The sequence below is a fragment of the Octodon degus genome, unplaced genomic scaffold (genome assembly GCF_000260255.1).
Source record: "Octodon degus isolate 3935 unplaced genomic scaffold, OctDeg1.0 scaffold00008, whole genome shotgun sequence".
Classification (NCBI taxonomy): Eukaryota; Metazoa; Chordata; class Mammalia; order Rodentia; family Octodontidae; genus Octodon; species Octodon degus.
The window spans coordinates 7,525,809-7,547,975 of record NW_004524584.1 but is presented as its reverse complement, the minus strand read 5'-3'; the positions used below and the strand labels follow the sequence as shown (position 1 = coordinate 7,547,975).

The following is a 22,167-nucleotide window of genomic DNA, read 5'->3' as shown; positions in this document are numbered from 1 at the left end:
CAGTTTGCAGATCCTTTGTCAGTGTCAGCCATGTGGATGAGTCATGGCCATTGCTTGGCCAATGTGCTCTCTGTGGAAGCCTGAGAGAATATTTTCTCTCCATGTGACTCTCCTTAGGCACACTCTACATTGTTGATCACTTTCCTCTGCAGTCCCATAATCTTGATCAGTAAATTTGGGACACAACTGAGATACTAATACCTGATTTTGTAAGTTGCTACATGAAAGATCACATCAAAAGTGAACAGAGGAGAGGAGAGTGGAGGAGGTAGAGAAGAGGGCATATAGCAATCTGTTTGGGCTCTGTAGTGAAGGGTATCTCCATGCTTCTACTGCTATTACCTGGGAGGGTAGACTTCGGCTATTGTCGGAGTGGAACAACCCATGAAGAATAGAGGGACACAGAGGATCATAGAGATGGTGATGATGGTGGCAGCCACTCGGGGCATGGTTTGCAGAGGGAAAGCAAAACGCTTCATGAGGATTCCTCCGAACAGCATCCCTAATGCTGCAGCCGGGAGGTTGACAGCACCTAAGGATGGAGAGAAGGAGCTGGGCTGGATACACAGCCAGGGTGCACTAACCTGGACCACCACAAAAGGAGCAGGAAGGTGCACTAGAGAAGTTGAGCTATAACTAACTGCTGGCATCAACTGAGCATTTACTGTTGTCAGGCACGTCTAGAGAGTGATCCTTGCCACAGCATTTCTCGGCCTGTGCAGAGGCATGAAGACGCAGAGCCCTTGCTACCTGAGAAATGGGGTTTCTTAAGCACCTTGTATTATCTAGCCCTCATGGCATCCTGCCTGTGACCACACAGGCTGAGTAGGGCAAAGGCCATGACTCCTGAGCTGACAGAGACCAAAGGCCAGAGGGGGATGTCATAGCCAAGGACCACAAAGGAAGTCAGAGGGACAGGGGCATCATCCTCATATCTCATGTATTGACTACCGTGCCCAGACCATAGGGTCAAATTCACCCAATAATGAGAGTTGGCTCAACGATTCACTTGGATACCTCATGGGACCACATCGTCAGCCGTGAAAAGTGCTGATGTTTGGCCCTGCCTTCATCCTGGCTGTGCTGCCCTATGTGATACTGAGTGTATGAGCTGTGCACAGCTCTCCAAAGGGGTCTAGTATCTGTTTGGGTTGAGGACCATTCTTAACAAAACAAATGTGTTCAAGTTATTGAAGGACAAGGGAAGGAACTCGGGAAGATTTTGTTTTCTGCCCCCAGTTCCATTCCCCTCTCTCCTCTCTTGACCCCAGTGAGGTCAGCTGGGTCAGACATGCAGCTCCTTGGCTGGGAGGAAGGCAGCCTCCAGCCTCCACCCACTCCTGAATGGAATAATAAGAGGTCCAGAGATCTGCCAAGAACATTCTAAATTACCAACCAGGAAAAATGTCCTTAAACTTCTTTCTTCTGGACAAGTCCCCTGTCTCCTGTCTGTGTCCGGTTCAGCCTTTGAGTGTCCCTGAGCAGAGAGTGGAGTAGCCAGGCCCTCCCTCAGGTGGTGCCACCCAGCTCCCTCTGCACCCTCTGGACCCACCAATGAGAAAGTTGGCATAGGCTGCAGAGGTGCCATACTGCTTCTCTAGGAACTTGTTGAGGAATGTGGAGAGGCCGGCGATGACGGAGGAGAAGGTACACTGGGCCAGGACCACCAGCATGAAGAGTGGGTTCATGAGCAGCCTCAGGAAGATGCGTGGGAATCCTATGAGTAGACTGTCGTCAGGAGCCAGACCAGAGCCATCCTGGCTACTTCTAGACTGGCCACTGCCCTGCATCCTTCCTCCAGATTACTCTCTTCTTTAGGACAAAATTAGAGGCACCAAGATGTGCAGTGGCCAGCCCTGGAGCACAAAGACACTGGGGCACCCATTCCACATGCTCATGGGCTATGAGGAGGAGGTACCTAGTGGTGGGCAGATATGAAACAGAACTAACACTTTCCCCATGCGAAAGGCAAGAAGTGGAGGCCGGACTACAGGGTCGGAGTAGAGATTGCCTGCCTGAATTTGATTGCTGGTAGCTGCGAAGACGTAACCAGCAGTGTTCTCACAGAAGCAGGTAACCTTGGAGGTGGACGTATAATCATAGACCACCTGTTCTGACTGCCCCTGGCCTCCCCACGCCCCGCCCCTTCTCCAAGCTGCTGCTGGGTCAGTCAATTACTTTTAATGAAATCCAACAGGGAACCTCTTGACCTGACCTCCTCCATCTTTCTTGCTCCATCTTCTGTAGCAGAACTCTGAAGGCAGAAGGAGTAAGTGTTAGCAGCCCTTCCCTGGAACCATGACCCTCTGGGCCCAGGGCTCAGGGCTCAGGGCTGGTGGCTGTGTACAGGAGTGCGTCCAGAGAACACGCTTGAAGCACACAGCACCTGTATGTCCATGAGCCTGGTGCCTCGTCTGCAGACCAGAATGCATCTATGCCAATGCATTCCGTGATACCTAAGGGTGTATTATTTCACATCTAACTTTCACATGACTAATGACAAAGGTGTCTTCCTAGATTCCACTCCTTGTCTGTATGTCATGGTTACCCTTCTCTCTGGTCCTCAGGTTCCAGGGACATCTGCCTTGTGGGGCACTGAGATCTACATACACTGTTTTTAGCTCTTTCCTTTTACTCTCCCGTGCTTCCTTCTGGGCCCACAGGTGAGTCCTGCTCAAGCGTCTGTTCTAGCCATTCCCTGGCACCCTTGTTTCCTCATGAACCTGCCTCCTTCTGAGAGCAACCACCCCAGCCTCCACTCTGGGTCTGGAGCACCACACAGAGTTCTGAGTTCTGCCACTGTAAGGATCCTGCAGGAAACTCGGTGCCGGTAACAGGCTCTCCAGCCACTGAGTTCTTACTCCGTGCTGGGCACTGGGCATACTGCACATATGTTATCTCCCATCTCACAGCTTTCTTCTAAGATAGCTACTCTAATGGTTTTGTCTGTTCTAAAGAAGAGGAAGGTCAGATGCAAAGCATCTTGCCTGAAATCACTCTGCTAGTTGATGAGTAACACAGGTGCAACCAACTGCAGGCTATGTGACGCCAGCCAAACCACCAGGGCTCTCTGCTAATCTCTAAAATTTTTCCCTAAGACAAGCCAAGGTCTTCCACCCCACCACTCCACCCACAGCTCAGCTTTATTTCATCCCCCACATTGCCAAATACTGAGCTTTATTTTGGACTCAAACCTGGGTTCAGATATGATCTCCTTTGATCTAGTCCATGGCTGGGTCCTCCCCAGCTTCCCTCCAGGAACATCTGGCCTTACTCTTTTCCTAGCTCTCTGACAGCCAGACCCTGTCCTCAACTGTGTGCTCCATCTCTCACCTGAACTTCAGGTATTCCTCACACCTAACCTTAACCCAGCTTCCCTGTTGCCACCAAGTGACCACACCCAGTCGGTACAGTGCCTAGGACCTCATGGAATGCCTCCTGTGCAGAGCACAGGCTGTAGACACGGCAGGCTCACATGGAGAGCCACCCAGTCTTCTTTTCCATGTTTTCTATTGTCATCCTTCCTTAATTCCTTTCCCCAGACAGGATGAGAAGATGTATGGATTGTCACCCTCCTCAAAATATTCTCCACTTTCTACCCATTCTCACATGGGCCAGTGCTCAGAGCCTCCCTTCTTAGTCTTACCTATTCAGCTTTTATGGACTCTTACCCAGAGCCTCCCTTCTTAGTCTTACCTATTCAGCTTTTATGGACTCTTACCTTTTTATTCCAGTTTATATGAACTCAGTGTTTCCCAAACTATATTCCCTAGGGTCCCCCAGCATGACCCTCAGTTCAACATCACCTGGAATTTGCCTAACCTGCTGGAGCTTTTCAGTTCTACTTATTTTCTACACCTGCCTATCTTTCTTAAACTCTGCCATGGGCACTTAGAAACTTACATTTGTTCTTCTGGGCATCACACGAGGAAAGAAGAAAAAGGGGACAGAAGTGAGAACCAAACAAGCTGAAGAAATGAGCAGGCCCAGCCACCAGGCTCCAATCCATCGAGGGTCACTTGGACTCAAGTTAACTTTAGCTGAAGAGAAACAAAAGATCACAGGTATTCATTGAATAAATGCATGTTCTCACATTACTGGAAAGAGAGGCTCTATTCAGGGAGTGTTCTGTTGACTTCTCCCTGCATGAAGACAAAGCAAACCACGAGCTAGAACCTTAGTCAGGACAACATTCCATCTCTAGGCATTGTGGTTTTCCCAGAGAAGTGAGGCTACTGCATACAGAGTTGGGCATTAGCAAGTCCCCAGACTGAAGGACAGTATGTTCCCCTCACTGATTTTGTTCCAAGCCCATGGTGAAAAGAGCTGATGCCCATGGTCCAGACCCTACACACTTTACATCTATTATCCCATTGGGCTCACCAAGGAGGGATTGAGGTAGGGGTTACATCTATTACTTCTAGCCAATCAAGAATTGAAAGTCTGAGAGTTTAATTCTTTTGCCCAATATTAAGGTTAGTAATTTCAACACTGTTTTCTGGGTGTCTAAACTTATGCTTTTAATCACTGAAATCTACTTAATCTCAGCTTTATTGATCCTTTCTGAAAGGGATCTGGGGAAGTAACCACCAACAGTGTGTGCTGCCTGGCTGTCAAGGAGGCACCCTTCCTTGGCCACTCTCCATCCACACATCTGGAAGTCTTCCATTGCATCTGCCTTTGCAAACAAATTGTGTGCACAGGGGAAGAGAAGATAGCAGAGAAGTTTACAGTTACATAGTGACAGGCATCCCTGGGCACTGTCCCAGGTGGCCTGGGAGCTCAGTTACTGGTTTCTTTGGGCATCCAGGCATCAGGGACCAATTTAGAAAGTGCCAACAAAAAGCCAAAGATGGCTTGATCCTGAAGCATAAAGCTCTGGCTTGCTGCTTCCACCTGAAGTATAGACAATTGATACTGTGATGTGACAGCCCCTGGGGACAGGAGGCTACACTCTGATAGCAGGTGAAGTTTAATGCCTGCCTGATTCTTGGTGAGACGGCCTGCTTGTGAGCCAGGCACTGGTGGGGCTGCTCTTCCGGAGGGTCTCCCAGTGCATCCTCAGGAGAAGGGCAACTTCAGACAGCACTCCTTGTGCTTCCCACCTTCTAGGCTGTATTCAGGTGGCTTCCTCCTTCCCATCACTACTGGTAGAGATCCCACCTATCTGTCATGGCTCCACACAGACATCACAGCCCCAGGAAATCCTCCCTGACTGTCCCCCTCACACAGAAATGGTCTCTCCTGCTCCTAAACTTCCAAGTTGGCCAGACATGCTGGCCCATGCCTATAATCCCAGCATTCTGGGAGGTTGAGGCAGGAAGATCATAAGTTTGAACCCAGTGTGGAGAACTTAATATTGTGGAGAGAACCTGTCTGGAAAAAAAAAGGCATAGTGGTATAGTTCAGTGCTAAAGTTCTAGGTTCAAGCCCCCCCCCCCAACAAACAAACAAACAAAACAGCAAAAAACCAACATTCTCATTAAACAGTCAACCACACAAAAACTTTGGCATTCCCCCGACCACACTGCCAACCTTTCCTGTCTTCTGGGAGGCTGGGGATACAAGACATGCCCACAGAGGCAAGGAGCCTTTGCTGAGCTGGGGGCAGTGGCACACACTTGTAACACTAACTACATGGGTGGCTGAGGCAGGAGGATTGCAAGTTCAACGCCGGTTGGGACAACTTGAAGAAAACTTAGTGTATTAAAAAAAAAAAAAAAAAGCAATAGGGCCTAGAGATGTAGCTTAGTGTTCTGGTCCTTTAAATGTTAATTCAACACTTGTGCCTGGCTTGCGGACTATAGTTTCTCATTCTAAGATTTCCAGTGACTTAGTCTCCATACTATTTTGTAGAAGAATATGAGCTCATATCCTAGCATACATTAAGCTTACTCTAATCTTTACAACCGCTGTAATTTTACAAGCATCTACAGATGAGGAAACTGAGCTTCATAAAGATCAAGTTACTAAGACAGATGCCTTCTGCTAGTAAAAGATGGAAACAGGAGTAGACACAGTTCTGGCGCCCACACAGGGTACAGGCACCACGTCACACTCCTCTGGATGAATCATCACCTATAGGTATATCTTATGCAGTGCTTCTTTTTCCTTTGAGAGTTCTTATTAATTTATTTGTTTTTAAACAATCAGCAGCATCTTGAAGAACCAGAGAACTACTTTTAATGCCACCATCAAGATGAGCAGCTACGGAGACCATTGCCGAGGGCTGCCCTAGGTCTTAAGGCTCACACTGTGAGCTTCTTAAGGGCAGGAAGTGTATTTGCTCCAGCAGCTTATGTCCCCCTGGATCCAGCAAGAGCTCTGGTGAGGGGACACATGGACTGCCTGCTTCTGCCTGTCCTTCAGGCAGGTGGCAAGCAGCACCTGTAGCTGAGGCCTCATTCTCTGCCCCAGTTAGACAGGAGGTGGGGTGGGGATGTTTTATGCAGTTGCATCACTCACCTGTGTCAACCCTGCCGTAGTCCACAAAGATCTGCAGCATGACAGAGCCCAGCAGGTACCCAAAAGCTGGTCCAAAGACAGCAATGGCAAATAGGATGGCTGGAAATTGAAGCGAAAGAAAGGATGCTGAGGGGACAGAGAAGACTGGGCAGCCTCAGGCTTCTAAATTTAGGGGATTGCTGACAAGTCACCCATCTGTTCCCTGGCTCTAACAAGCTCATACCATGGTATCCCCCATGGAGAAGGCCATAACTACTCAACACGCCAAGACTTAAAGCATCAAGCCTGCTTGTCCTCCAGCCACCTGCCAGAGACACCTGCTGGACAGGAAGGAAAGAGCTCCCATGGCATGTTTAAAATGCCAGCCCAGGGGTGCGTTGATGAGGTTTCCCACTGGCACAGTGCTGGTGACCCTACCAGGAGTTTATGGGGTCATAGAGCCTGTGGGTATGCTCTGTCTGGTGTGGGATGCAGGCCTGAGGGGCCTCAGTGTAGCTGGCTCTAAGGGAAGGATTTGGGCATTTGGATGAGCACCAGCTGTTTGCTATACATGTGCTTGTCTGAAGCCAATAATCCCCAAGTAGACAATTCAAGTAAAATGTGTATACCTCAGCTCTGAGCACAGGACTGGGCAGCACCAGGGGTTGCTGCTACCATATTTTCCCCAAAATAATACTTAGCCATGAAAAAAGCCTTAGCATGCTTTTTCAGGATGCCTATAAGCTCCAACCCCCAAAATAAGCCCCAGTAAAGATCATCTGTCAGGTGAACGCAGTACATCCATTGCAATACATGATAGATGCGTCAAATTATAAAATTATATTTACTAATATAAATAAATAATATCATTTATTTGTACAGACACGTGCACAAATAACATGCTCAGGTCATAAATAACAGAGGTGGTTGCATCTCATACGAGTCTTCATAGTTCAGTACACTGTGTTGAATCGAGACACAGTACTATGAACAGGGTACATGGACAAGAAGTGCTCATTTAAGGACAGCACTATTGCTGGGCCTGAGAAGTGGGGGCCGATGTTTCTATGGGGAACAGAGTCACAAGAAATTTGGGCCAGAATTTGGGACTTGGAGAGTTTTGATGATGCACTAGGAAAAGATGCCATGACTGTATTTGAATACATGTAGTTTGTTGTACATGATGAATGTAGATTGCTACACATGAGAAAACATAATCTAAAAGTAATCCCTATTGAGTCTTTTGGAGCAAAAATTAATAGGAGACCCCATCTATTTTGGGCAAAATATGGTATTGGTTTAGGACCCACACCGTGCCCTGCATGGGGCTGAGTGGGTACAGATGGCAGCTCATGTAATCCCAGAGATAATCCTAACTCCATCTGCAGGCACTGCACAGCTGGGCGTAAGAGTCCGCATTGACACCGGGTCTGCCTGACCCCCAGAGCTCTGCACTCAGCGACTGCATTGTGGGCAGAGAACCTGAGACTGCCTTAAGCCCTCAGGGCCTCGGCCAGTGCTGTGCCCTAGGCCCTCCCCCAGCCCACTTCCGGCCGGTGACTCACAGATGTACAGGGGCGAGTTGTTGGGCTCCGCGAAGTCGTCCACGTAGGAGATCCCAAATGGCTGAATGGGCACCGTGCCGATGCCCGCCAGCAGCTGCGCCATCACCATCAGGCCCCACATGCTGCTGGTCTCCTTCTGCACATCCTGCATGGTGTTCAGGCACTTCCCAGGGGGCAGGTTATGCCAACGCTTCTGGCAAAGCTCTGCCTGGACATGGCTGAGGTTCCCTGCAAGGAGAGTGCCCTGTGGTTACCATCAGCCCAGCCTCCCGGTCCTACCAACTGACCTCCAACCCTGGCCTTTCTTCCAGACCTCTGGAGACCAAGGTGAGAAGGAGCAGACCAGGTGACCACAGGAGCAGCCCTTCCCAGGTGGAAGGGGCATCATCTTCTCATGGTGTCCGTCCTTTCACCGGCACAGGTGCTGGTGGAGAGCTGAACATGAGGGACAGGCATCTCCATGGGAGAAAAGGGCCACTCAAAAGATAAAATAGAAAGTTAAGAAATTGGTTTTATCTCGAGGTAGCTCTGCAATATTCAGCAAATTTCTAATCTCTCTGAGCCTCAGTTTCCCTTGAAGCAGAGACTGAAAGGTAGTAGATATGGGGATTCCACAGGAGCCAAGAGAGGTAGAAGGTTGTTGCTCCTGAAAGGCCTGGCAGGTGAAGCTGGATGTTGTCCCTGAGCCAGCAGGCCCGGTGGCTGTACTTGCCCTCCGGAAAAAGGCTGGCGAAGCTCAATAATTCTGTAAGGCTCTCCTTCTCAGGATAACACTTTAGTCTCGAGGAACACAGTAGTAAAATACTGCTTCAAGACACAGGAGGGGTCTGTCTTACCCCCACCCCACTCAGGAATCCTTCCATCAACACTAAGCCTGTCCCCCACCCAGGTGTGGTATGGTGCTGGCAGACTCATGCAGATCCCTAGGGGGAGGTTCTGGTGGCCAAGGGCCTGCCACACCAATAGACGTGGGAAGGGCTATACTGGGATCTGGGTACTCTCTCTGCCAACATCCTTGACTTTCAAAGACCACCGATTCTAGCAAGAGGCCAAGCACAGCAGAGGGTAGGAGGCTGTGGTGGGCTAGGTGTGGACATTGGGCTCACCGCTCACCCATTGCCCTTGTGGCAGCAGCCTAGCAGAACACCCATAAAGTGCCACTCCTGAGATGGAAAAATGAGCAGACGCCATGGTCCCAGTGGCCTGCTCAAGATCAAATGTGCAAGTTGGGACTGGGGGCTGCTGTGGTTGACTGGCCCAGGAAGAGCTCAGGTATACACACAAACCTACCTGACCCGTGAAACTATTACTCAAACAAAGCAGCATGCACCCTTCTCTCCTGGCTTCCCAGGCCCAACTTTGACCAAATGGATATCTTTCTAAAGGGCCAACATACACTTAGGGTCCCGAAATAAAAGGCCTGCTGCCAAGTTTCCAAACAGTTAATTTCTTTCCAAACATTCATAACATTTCCAAGTACATTTATGTGAAGAAATGAATCCAATCTGAGTTCCCTGAAGCGTGCTTGGCTGAGCCATCCTCTTTATGTGGCCATGGCTCTCTGTACAACACTGTTTCAGACGCAGTGGGTGGCAGAGCCACATCTATGTTATATTCAAGAATGGTTTAAAGGTCACCCGAAGGCAAAAGACAATACAGGAAATAATTAGACCGGGCTCCTAGTGTGGCAGCTGAGGGACCCTGTGAGGGAAGTAGCATCTTCCCTCAGTGCCGGTGATCCTGGCTTTAGAGGGCAATGCCAGCACCACGTCCTGAGGGGCTATCAGGACCACAATTCACTCTGTCTTTGCTCACTGTTACTCAGCCCGTAGTGACCGTGTGGGCCCCGTGCTTAGGTGGGAGATGGGGAGGGATGGAAAGGGCGAGGCAGTGCCCTTACAAGCTCTTCAGTCCACTGTGGTCTGCAGACCATGGAAAAGGCAGCTGTGACATTGCTTGATGCAATCGAAACCACCAGGAGATGCCACTGGGTTGCTTATTACACAAAACAAAACAAAAAAACAGAAAACAACAAATGTGGGCAAGGTTGTAGAGAAATTAAAAATAGAATTACCATGTGGCCCAGAAGTTCCACTTCTGGATATATACCTAAAAGATTTGGAAGCAGAGCAGGTATTTGTACTCCCACATTCACAACACCATCATTTATAATACCCCAAAGGGAGAAACAACCCAACTATCAAGGAATGAGTGGATGGACAAGATATGCTACATACAATGGAGCATTATCCAGCCTAAAAAGGAAGAGAGTTCTGATGTCCGCGGTACTATGGACGAGCCTCGGCGACACTGTGCTAAGTGAAATAAGCCAGATGCAAAAAGACAAACACTGTATGACTCCATGGACAGATGGTATCTAAAGTAGTCGAATTCATAGAAACAGGAATGGTGGTCTTTGGGGCATATAAGAAGGGAGTGAGATAGAGTTTGCATAATAGTCAAAATGTATTTAGTACCACTGAGTGATACTTTTTGTAAAAATGGCTAACTGGAAATTTTTATGTGAGGTATATTTCACCACCATTGGGGAAAAAAAAAAATTGCCTGGCAGATATTGAGTCAGGGTGCTGGAGAGCAAACGGAAATGGTAGAAAATCCAGAGTTGTGGGGAGGAGGTTACTGGAGCAAGAGTCCTGAATGGAGACCCCACACACACAGGGAGAGGATAGGGATGCAGAGGATTAGGGATGTAGAGGATTAAGGATGCAGAGGATAGGGATGCAGAGGATTAGGGATGCAGAGGATAGGGATGTGGAGAATAGGGATGTAGAGGATTAAGGATGCAGAGGATAGGCATGCAGAGGATTAGGGATGGGGAGGATAGGGATGTAGAGGATTAAGGATGCAGGATAGGGATGCGGAAGATTAAGGATGCAGAGGATTAGGGATGCAGAGCATTAGGGATGCAGAGGCAATGACCCAGGGGGGTGGAGGAGCAGCAGCAGGGGCAGCAGCTCCAAGGGGCAGGCCTCGCTCTGCTCTGTGAGGAGAAATGAAGCTCCATCCAGGAAGAGCACTGTATTTCAGGAAAAACCCCAGAAGGGTGCAAATCTTGAGACGGGCAGTGCTGTGAAGACCCTGGGGGATTAAGGCTGTGTTTCAAGGCCCAAGTGTGTAGGGGAGTTACTCTGTCAGAGATGTCAGTGGTGGGAGAAGCAGAGTGGCTGGGGAAACAATTAATTTTGGATGAACTCGAGTTCTCTGTCTCATGAAGCTGAGGTGTGTGGACTGCATGCCAGGGCTGTGTGAGTGCGGCTGGGTAAGATGTATAAGGCCAGGCGAGTGTAGGACATGCTCCCTCAGGGAACCAAAGGGCCCGAGAGGAAGGGTTTCTTTTAAGAGAGTTAGTTCTTGACTTGCTGATTCTTGTCATTTGCCACATTCACATTTCTTAGAACTCTGTTGCTGATTTGGCCAGCAAAAGCATTTTTGCAGGATGTTTAATGATCAGCAAAGACCATAAAAATGTTGACTGCCTCGTTAAGCCTTCACAGGGCACATTGCGTGGTCCACCAGTGCCACAAAAATCCTTACAGAGTTTCTCCCAATACAGCCAGTATCCAGCAAGCAGAGTTCTCTGGGGATCATTTAATTGTTACTAACTTTAAAAATGTCAGATTACATGTCAGAAACAGCTTTTATAAAAATGTGTATTTTTTTTTTTTAAATTATCATTTGGCCCCAGTTACATCCAAGTCTACTGAGTGCCGCTTGGCAAGTTCTGTGCTCCACATTGGTTTACTGTCTCCTCATCACTCTCTTCTCCTTAAGCCAACCTGACTGCACCTAAGCCTGTCCCACATCAGGCTCTCACCCCTGTAAGTGGTGGGACAGTTAAAGGCAGCAAGGCTTCTGCCCCCAGGGCGCTGCTCTCCAATGGAGAAGCAGCTGGCACTCCTGAGGGCTGGGGCCAGGACCTGCTGCCTGGGCGTGTATGGGAGCAGGTGTTTATTATCAGATTCAGAATCAGATGTAATATGAGACTTGAAGAGCTCAAGCCTGGGATGGTCTGCATAGTGTGTTCTCTGTAGAGAACAGAACCTTCTAGAACTTGGATCTTTAGGTACTTTCAAAAATAAGAGAATAGATAGGTGAGTGTGAGGGATAGGAAAAAGGGAGAGAGGAGGCTTTGCAGAAGGACTAGCCTGTAGCAGACCTCCACTGATGGACGCTGAGAGTGGATGAGCCCTGCAGACAGAACTGGGGGCCGTGGCTTCTGGGCTCCATTCCCCTACAGCCTCCTCTCTGGAGCAGAGTTCTCAGCTTTCTTTAAGAGCTCAAGCTCATGAAAGAGAAAACCAGCAACCCCGCCATTTCGCATGCCTTATACCAGGTGACCCTCTGCACTCCTCCAAATCTCCCACTGTGTCACATCTCATGCATGGAACCATCCAGAGGGATGCCTGCCTATCCCAGCCACCACAGAGGTCCCCCTCTGCCATGGAGGGCTCTGGGGAGGGAGGGGAGTCTGTGGTAGTGTATGCTGGTCTGTTTCTCATCTTCCCTGAGGCAGACTTCTGGAAGGCTCCAGTTCATCAGAGCGCATTCTTCTTTCCCAGAGGACATCAGAGGCCTGGCTTTGCCAGTTTTCACAGGACTGTGAAATGCTAACTGAAAACAGGCGGGGCCCTCACCCCTCCTCCTGTTACCCCAGCCCCACCCCAGCAGCATGTGGGACTGAGTCAACTTTTTGACTCATCCCAAAATTTACATATGCAGAATTTTCTAATTTCTGGATCTCTCAGCAGGTTAGAAATAGAGGAGGCTGCCTGGAAGGTCTCTTTTCCTATCATGGAGCCCACAAGGATGGGGCAGGCCCTGGGAAGAGAGAGGTCTGACCACTTCATTGCTGCAGGCTCCTTTCCACCCCTCCTGCGGCCAGGCTGAGAGTACTGCAAGTTGGTCAGGGGCAGAGTAGGGGGGTGGTCTCTGGGCAAAAGTCTGGAGCTGGGGTGGAGAGGACCCTCGGAGGATCAGCTAGAGAAGGCTATTGCAGACAGTGCTTCCATTAACTGGTCCTTCTGTCGTTCTGGAGAGCAAACAGAGAAATTTGCCAGGAACCAGGAGAGTAGGTCCGGTTTCAACCCTGATCCTTGAAAGCCACCATCCCTCCCATTCAGGAAGGGTTGTGCCTGGTAGCTGGGAGATTGTGGAAGAGTAGGTTGAAATGAGGAGGAAGTTAACAATTTTGTTAACTCTCTTAAACCCCAGAAGCAATCCCTCAGACAATAGAGAATGGAAGAGGTGCTTCCTGAAGATGCCAAGCCCTCAGGCTCTCCGCTCTACTCCTGGAACCCCTTTCAGCCTGCTCCACTCCGAAGGGCCTATTTCCTCATCCTCCTAAATCCAGCTCTTCGACAGTTCTTCCCGAAACTCTGGCAACACCCACTGGCAGGCTTGGAACAGGCTGTCCGGAACTCACTCATGATATGAGATCTCAAAGGCATTTGTAAATTGGGCTGTTGCCCATTAGAAGTGATCAGGTTCATGGGGGAATCCAGTCTTGTGCATCCATAGTGTCCCTGTGATACGTGCTCATCCCAACTACAGTAAGCTCCATTTATAGAATGATTTCTATAAGCAAACACAGTTTGCATCTTCATCTTGGGAAATCTGGAGAACATAATCTTTTTGCCCTGGCAGAAAAGATAGCTTCAGGGTTGCTGGCCTAGAGGAAAACATTGTGGGGCTATGGGCTGAACTTATTTTGGAACCAGATGGACCAGGGTCAAATTTTGGTTCTGTTGCTCTCTAGTCAGTAAGGCTGTTTGACCTTCAGTATCCTCAGCACCACAATAGCTGTACTGCCTTTTGAAATATTCGTACATTGGTTAAAAATGAGTAAAGTAAAATAATAACTATGATTGACAACAATTAATTGAGTATTTCAAAATAGCTAGGAGAAAGAATGTTCTCAATGTAAAGAAATGATTAATGTAATGAATAGAATGATTTGTTCTAATGGTGTTTGTACATAGGATCTCAAGTCCACATCTTGTACAGCAATTAACCACTAAGAAGAATATATGCAGTGTGTTAGTTATTGAAACTCTACTACCGATTTGATTTGAAACTATCTCATTGCTATCTGTTTATCAATAAAATTTTGAAAAAAAAAAGAAATGATTCATGTCTGAGATGACATTTATACCAGTTACGCTGATTGAACCCATGTATCAAGACATCATACTGAGGTAACGTAGAAGAAATAGAGATGGAAAAAGGATGAGAAAAATTTAATTTTTAATTATACTTCTTAAAAAAAAAAACCTGCACCTTTAGGACACAAAGTTACTCAAGGTTATAATTCCTGTTTTTCCCATTTGAGGAAACTTCAAAAAATCCTGCGCCTCAAAAGACTAAAAAAATCTGTGAGTTAGGTCCCTGCCTTTCACCCATTTGAGCCTGTACTTTTTCCTCTGTACTACAGGTTCACAAATCCTGCAAACCTCCACCCTCAAGGAGCCAGCATTTAAACTGGCTATCTTTTCCATAATCTTCAAATACAGGCAAATTACTTGAATTCTAATGTACCACACTTCCCAGGTAGCCTAGCAAATGCCAGGAACACACACCTGGCTCCTCACCTTGAGGACAGCCCCAAGAACACAGGAATGCCCCAACCCTGGATCACAGTGTGCCTCTCTTTCAAGCACCGACCATTTTCTCTGAGTCTGTACGTCTTTAACTCTATCTCATAAATCTGTCTGTGCCTCTCACTGACATGTCCTGAAATGTTTTTTTGTGATGTAAGTCAGTGAACCCTACCAGCTACTCTGCAGGTGGGGGCAAGTTGAGGTTCCCATTTCCTTTTATGGGGGACCTCCTCAGGCCCTATCCAGTGACAATACTGTACCCCATAAATCTGTACAACTGCTTTGTGTCAATTAAAGACAAAAGTGTATTTTGTAAAAATAATGAGTGAGTTATAAGCTGAAACACAGTGATCCTACCATAGCAGCACTTTCCATCCAAAGAGAAGGTAGCTCTGAGGAACTCGACTGGGTTACTGAGATGAGAGAATCCTGGGGACAGGCAAAGCTGCTTAAGCTTTTGAGAACTCGGGGCCAAAGTCCAATGAGAAGCAAGTGCTTTCCTCCAGGAGTAGATGGATTATAATAAAGGAATCGCAGGACAAGCAGATATGCTTCGAGGGTATAGAGCGAGAGTGGAATTAATGGGTGGAAGGAGGGAATGGCCCTGCTCTGCCCTCCAGCCTGTGTGACCGGGAGCCGGTGTGTGGCTGGGTTGAGTAGGGCCCTCTCTACACTGATCCCCTTGAAATGTGAAGGGTCCCCGGAATAGAACTACTTACATGGAGGAGGCTGGGTGATGGGAGAGCTGGGAGTGAGAGCTCAGGCCTGTTGTGCACTACCACGAAGACTGGGTGGGTGACACACTGCTGGGCGGGGTTTCCCTCCCCTCCCTCCTCATCTCTCCTTGTTAGTGCATATGAGCCCACGCCCTTAGCAGAACCCACTTTGGCTCCATCTACAAAGATACTTCTTTAGTAATAGGAGAGAACACAGTCATACCTGAGCAGGCAAAATGGCAGCTCAGAGTCACTTAATTTTAATATTGAAAGAGATGTGTCCTTAATCAGCACTCCTTTCCTACATTGGGCATGAAGCAGAACTTACTGTTTACAGATTTATTCAATAGGCTGAGGAGGAGCTTTCTGCAGGAAAAAAAAGTGGTGAGCTGAGCCAACAAGACTTCATCAACAGCCATTCATACCAAACCCCCTCACTTCCTTTGCCAGTGGGCTCCCAAAGCAGCAGGAAGCTGTAGCATGGTATGACTTGACTAGAGGAGGAAGCATGTTGGCAAAGCCTGTTGTCCTGCTAGACCCAATGGGGACACATGGCAGGAGCATCCTCGGGGCGTAAGGCGTCCCAGAGTGTGCCTCTCTGTGCCCTGCTGTTGTGGAATGGGTGAGAGGATAGTAACCACCCATGGTTGAGTGCCATGATGTGTGAAGCTGGATCAAGTGGCTAGTGGGACATCCCAGAATGTGGAAACTCAATTACAGCAAAAGATATGTAAGAAAGGGCTCCAACCAAGGAGCAGGAATCTTACAGAGGTAAAATACGAAAAGCTTTATTTTACTTTAAGAGCAGCTAGTCAGCAAATGCAAGGGTAAGACCCTGCTTAACAAAATTTGTGGGGAAAAGTCCCTGGTGTTTTGACCACACATTCACAATTTCAGCCGGCAGCAGGCTGCTCAGATCAAGTGGGGAGGGCTCTCTTTCATCTTTATAGACACCAGCCTGAGCCCTTGGGCCTCCTGGAAGGGGCTTGCATCAGGAGAACAAGCAAGAGGACTGGACATAAAAAGGCAGAGCTCTTGGGCCATGGGATGCCACTCCTGCAGCTGGGAGCCAGTGATCTTGGTCTGGGTGATTCTGGGAGGCAGACTCGAGACCCACCGAGATAGACAGTGTTGGGAGACAGAACTCAGGAGATCCAAAAATGAGAGTCATTTGGGAGAAAAGAAGGGCTGCTTCCATGATCCATGATTGTCCACACAAGGCAGTTTGGAGGTCTCCTTCCCCCACACTGACCCCTTTGGGTCATTTCTGTTGTGCTGAATTCTCTTTGCTGTTGTCCTCCTTTGTATGTCTGTGCATCCTACCCTAACTTGGGCAGTCCAGGTTTCAAAATCCTGAAGGTTCTTTTGTTCCTGATCAAAAGAAGTGGAACCCATTGGCTTCCCACCTCATGGAGGCCTTGCTTCCGCTTGTACCTAGTGGTCCCCATGGCAAGTCTTGTACCAAGAGGTACCAACATCCATCTAGCAGCCTCAGTTATATGAGGTACAGCAATAGGAGTGGAAAGTTCTTCCCCATCACCTGGGCGTTCCTTAGGGAGCTCAAGGCCTCTTGTCGGAAGGACCACTATTTTTTTTTAAACCTCACTCCCCAGCAGGACAACGGCTGGTTCCCAGGATACCTAAAGCCACCAGGCTATTAACCAGCTTTCCCTTTTCACTCTAAATACTAACTCATAAATATGCTTTCTCCCTGGTGTAGGTGGGCTTGCGACGGACACATGGTCTTATAGCTGCCCTAGAGAAGCGACCCTTGGTGGAAAGTAGGACACAGCTTGCTCCCAAGGCTCTGGACCAGAAGCAGGAAACCACTCTGCCTCACTTGTGAGCAAGGAAAATGAGGCACTGTGCCTTAAGGTCCAGTAGGGGAGGGAGCCATTGGGTTTCCACCAGACTTGTGTTAGAGGCCCAGGAAGATCAGGGGGCCTAGAAGGCCCTGGGTCATGTTTTCAGGCCCACTGAGTGGGGTGGTGACTTGTCCACAGGAGCCCAATGGAGAGACAGCTAGCTTTAGATCAACTGCTCAGGCTTTTGCAGAGGCTACCACCTCCTGGGCTTTGCCCTTCCCTGGCCCACCTCGTGTCACATTCATTTATGTCTTTCCTACATTGTACACTTAAAAAAAAGTTCCACATCAAAATCTCATTAGGTTTTGTTTTGCTCCTCTGTTCAGGACTATTTTTCTTTCAGTTGAATTAATAACACCCACGTGTCTTATGATTTTCCCCTCCTGTTTGTTTTCTTTTCCTCTGAGGTTAAATAGATCCAATTGGCCAGGTTGTGCAACTCCTACACGGCTGCCCACCTACTTGCCCCGGCACACACACACTTCCCCTTTGCCTCACCCCTTCTCTCCCCCTGCATCCCCCTCCTTCACATATATCCCATCCTACTTCCATGCATTTTGCCAACCCCCAACCTCACGCTTTCCCTGTATCTATCCCCCCCATGCCCACCCTTCACATGCACAGCCCCACACAGCTGCCTATACACTTCACCACATCCACTCTCCAGGTGTGGAAAGACTCTACTCATGCACACACCCATACACCTCAGCCATTGCCACCATGAGCCCTATAGCGGAACTTCCTGCCGCATCCATTGCATACCACAGGATACACTGGGCTCGGGCTCCAGAGTGGTTCCCTCAAGGGAATGGGTTTGGCTCTGCAGGGTGAGAGAGCTGTGCACTCTTCACTGACGAAGGGAAGCCTGCATGGCTCAAGATCTTAAGACGCCCCTACCTCGAGCCTTCCCTCCATGATCCTCCCAAGGACACCAAGGGTTGACTGAGCACTGGGAAGAGGCTGGCAGCTTAATGGATCAAGGACTAGATAGTGACTCTTCCTTTTCTTTCCTTAACTGGTCCAAAAATACAATCTCTCCCTTCCCACATCACCTCCAGGAAGCTTCCTGCCTCCATTGTCTGTGGGGCCTGACTTCCCTCTGGACTTGGCCACAGGCTCTTCCAGGGTTACACCTAGTCATACAAGACCCTGGCTTCCAGAGATCCTTGTCTCATCTCCTGGGAGATGTAGCTTTATGCTGTCCAGTCTCCCATCTGTGGAAACCTCTCTGTGCCTTCTAGAAATGGACTTCAAGGCTTTGGCTGGGTAGCTAGTCTTTTCTTTAAAAGGTGCCAGGGCACACTGATGGACCCCATTGACATTTAGAATATCTAAACATCCGTAAATGTCTGTGTGGCCTTTTTAAAGCCAGCAATTAGTTGTTAAAGGTCTCTGTGATTCCCACAATGTTCAACCCCTCTTCACTTTCCCTCCCTCTAACACACACAGTCCCACTTCATTTCTCATGTTTGGTTCTGAAGCAGCTTTGTTCCAACGGGGAGGAAGTCAGCGATCAACATCTGCTAAGAGGTCTGGGGTCCATTCTTTATGAGCAGCAGATTTCAAATACGACAAGGGCAGGCAAACAGGAATTTGCCAAACAGCTAACAGGAGCCAGGCACTACACCTATATCATTTTACTTTTTTCTTTTAAAACATACTGAAGGCATTATTGTTGCCATTGTTATAGCTAAGGAGACAGAGGTTCAGAAGGGTGAAGCAGCTTGCCTACAGAAACTTGGCAAGGGATCAGCTGGGCTGAGAGTGGAATGCCAAAGTCCAGGAGCTACCTATGGTGCCAACACCATCACTCTGCACCCATGTGAGGGTCTGGAAATGGAGCAGAAGAGCAGTTTAAGCTTCCACCTGGAGAAACTCAGAGCCTCACCCTTGAGGGTTCAAGCAGGGACCATGCTGAGGAGCGAGCCCTGCTGCCAGGCCAAAGTAGAGCACGCAGGGTGAGGACCAGAAAGAAGCCAGCTTTAGATTCCCCTAGGCAATCCATTCCGTGGCCAAGAGCTGTCAGCCTCAGCTTTTTGTAGGAATCAGGGTGTGTCCTCATTTGGGGTTCTAAAGAACCCATTGGAGGACTGGGGAGATGGCTCAGTAGAAAAAGCACTACCCTGGCAAGAGCAGGGGCCTGAGTTCAATCCCTGGTTCCAATAAATAAATAAATAAATAAATAAATAAATAAATAAGGAATAAGGACACCACTTCAGATTATTGTGTTATGTCAGCCACTGGGGTAAATTTGAGGACGTGCATCTTCACAGACCTCATAGCTCTGTGAGGAAGGGTTTGTGTCCTAGGGACAGAGAGGAACTGAGATTTCCACTAGTGAAGAAGTGACCCAGGGCCATGCCATTAGAGTACCTCAAAATCCCACTTCAGCTGGGGGCAGAGGTGAAAGCGTTTAATCCCAGCTACTTGCCAAAGTAGAAGGATTGCAAGTTCAAGGCCAGCCTGGTCAACACACCAAAATGCAACCTAACAACAGCAACAACAAAAATAAATCCCAAAACCAATCAACCAAAAATAATCAAAGCCCTACTTCAGTACAAGAAGCAACTGTCTCAAGAAGATGGTTGTTGGTCACATCACCATTCAGCTTCCTGCATTTGATAAAATGTTTCTGTTCTGATGACCTTGCACAATTCAAAACAAGACCCCATAGGATAAAACAGAGCCATTTGTAGGTGAATAGATGCACTTTGAGACCATAATCATAGGTGAAGTAAACCAAACATACCAGTTTAAATATTGCATGATTTCTCTTACATGAGAAACTCAAGATATGAATAAAACCCAATATAAAAATATTAGGAAATTGAGAGGTTGACCTTTTGCTAATGGGAAAGGACTAATAGATAGAGAAGATGGAAGAATTCAGGGAAGAGAATTAAAAAAAATATGATCCCCTATGGACATGTACCGCAAGGAATATAATCACTGATCATTTTGTACCGCAAGCATGTACTAATAAGAAAGGCCTACAGGAATACATCTGAAGTGGAGTCACGTGCAAGGCTTTTCCCATGAAGTGTGACTTGAGGAATATTTTTATTTGCACATATTAGCACACACTCCCACGTTGCGCTGGCCCCCAGCACATAGCCTCAGCTGCACCCCATAGATGTGGCTCCTGAGCCAAAGTCCTCCTCATCCCACCTCCTGGCATCAGGAAGATGCCCTGAAGGTAGCCCAGGCCTGAGCACTTCCAGCTGTTGCTCTCATCCCAGCCAGAGTAAGTGAGACTGCTATGCCCTATTGCTGCAATTAGAATGTGCGCAAACTAAATGAGTAACAATGACAAAACATCCCACTCTGCTGGCCTACAGATGCTCCTGAGGCTCTGGGAGGTAGGCTGTGGGCCTCAGATGATTTTAGCTAAAAACACTGAGGTAGAGGATAGACTGGCAGTGTTTCCCTCAGATGTTGGGGGATTGTGGTGAGCTAAACCCAGCATGAATGACCATTGCTAATAAGGAACAGAGTGAAGCCCATGTCTAACCACCCTCCCATGGCTGCTCTGTGCAAAACAAATGCCACCGGGACGTGGGCCCAGGCCATGGGGAGCCAACCCACCAGACCGAGCAGCCATGCTGTGTGGCGCCTGGCAAGGTGCCCTCCTCCTGGCCTGGCCTCAATGCCCCAGGCTCCCTTGATGATTTCATTAGCTCAGCCTTCAAGTGTCAGGAAAGGTCAGCTCCTGCCTCTTCCGGAGCTGGTCTCAAGCTCCTGGTCAAGAACAAGGGGAGAAGATGCAGGACGGGAACCCTGGGCTCAGATCTGGCTTCATCCTCTGTTTACTTGGAGCAGCACTCAGCCCTGAAACAGACCAAATAGATCCAAGAACATAGTGCATTTTGGAGAAATCACTAGTGCACTAGAGATAAGCAAAAAGTTAGAAAAAAGGCTTCCAGGCCAAGTACCTTGCAGACATTTGGCTATTATACATCCTGTCTGTCTTGATTGGACTTTCATTCTAGCTGACTCTGTCCACTATAGGTTTCACAGCCTCTAAAGGAAGGCCCGCTGTCATTCCAAAGCTTCTTTTGGATTTTGTCTATACACCCATTTTTTTTTAAAGCCTGGTATTCTAGCAAACTGGAATCAATTGTTCCCTTAGCACATCCCTGGCTAGTTCATTCATTGCTTAGTCCTTTAGTAGAGTAAAGATGAGCCTTTGCAGAATGGGTCTTTCATCGACTGCTCATCATAAAACCACCACCACTTCCTACATCCCTTACAAACAAGTGAGGGTCTTCCAAGCCAACAAATAAACATCAAGTCAAACACCAAAGGGCTGAGTGATGTTCTCAAGATGCTGAGCAAACACAAATGCAAGACTGCTCTGCGGAGCAATTTCCCAACACTGACCATGCACAGTTTCTACGAGGGGATCATAGTACCAGTGGCTTCCTGGTCAAACACTGAAGAATAGAGAGATGATTCACGGAACAAGAGCAAATAGGCATGAAACAGCAAGAGGATCAACACTCCCCAAGCTTGAACTAATGAAACCACTTGAAAAAGACTATTAAATAAGTATAGCTAAAATAATAGAAGCAATTAAAGAGAAATAGGAATCATAATGAAACATCAAGGAATCATGAAATTAGGGCAGAAAGATTTGAAATGCAAGCATAAGACCTTCTTAAAATTAGCAAACTACATAAAGCCCAAAAACTTACAATGTAAGGGAGGAGTTTGACGTTTACTGACAAAAACATACTTTAAGTAAATCACCAGGATGCAGTACAAATAAATAAAGTATTAAAAAGCATGAAAAAATTGTATTGCTGATTTCTACTGATCCATTGAAAGGAAAAGTTAATGCTTATTTTTTCTTTTTAATTAAAAAATTTGTTTGCCAATTTTTCAGGCTTATATCTGCTAATCTGAACAACTAATTTGAAGATCATATGCAATGTAGCAATCATTGTTGAATTCCTATCAT

General features: G+C 47.8%; 1 protein-coding gene across 3 annotated transcripts in view; it reads right to left on the bottom strand.

Annotated features, from left to right (window-relative positions):
* Slco2a1 (solute carrier organic anion transporter family member 2A1) overlaps window positions 1-22,167 on the bottom strand; it is an 89,369-nt gene that overhangs the window by 13,789 nt on the left and 53,413 nt on the right. For all 3 annotated transcript variants that reach the window (XM_023705072.1, XM_023705077.1, XM_004625006.3), the window contains 6 exons: window positions 8,010-8,237; window positions 6,466-6,564; window positions 3,904-4,040; window positions 2,179-2,254; window positions 1,553-1,717; window positions 343-532 (listed from right to left, as the gene is read on the bottom strand). In XM_023705072.1, the coding sequence (XP_023560840.1) occupies window positions 343-532; window positions 1,553-1,717; window positions 2,179-2,254; window positions 3,904-4,040; window positions 6,466-6,564; window positions 8,010-8,237 (895 nt within the window). The remainder of the gene's footprint in view (window positions 1-342; window positions 533-1,552; window positions 1,718-2,178; window positions 2,255-3,903; window positions 4,041-6,465; window positions 6,565-8,009; window positions 8,238-22,167) is intronic.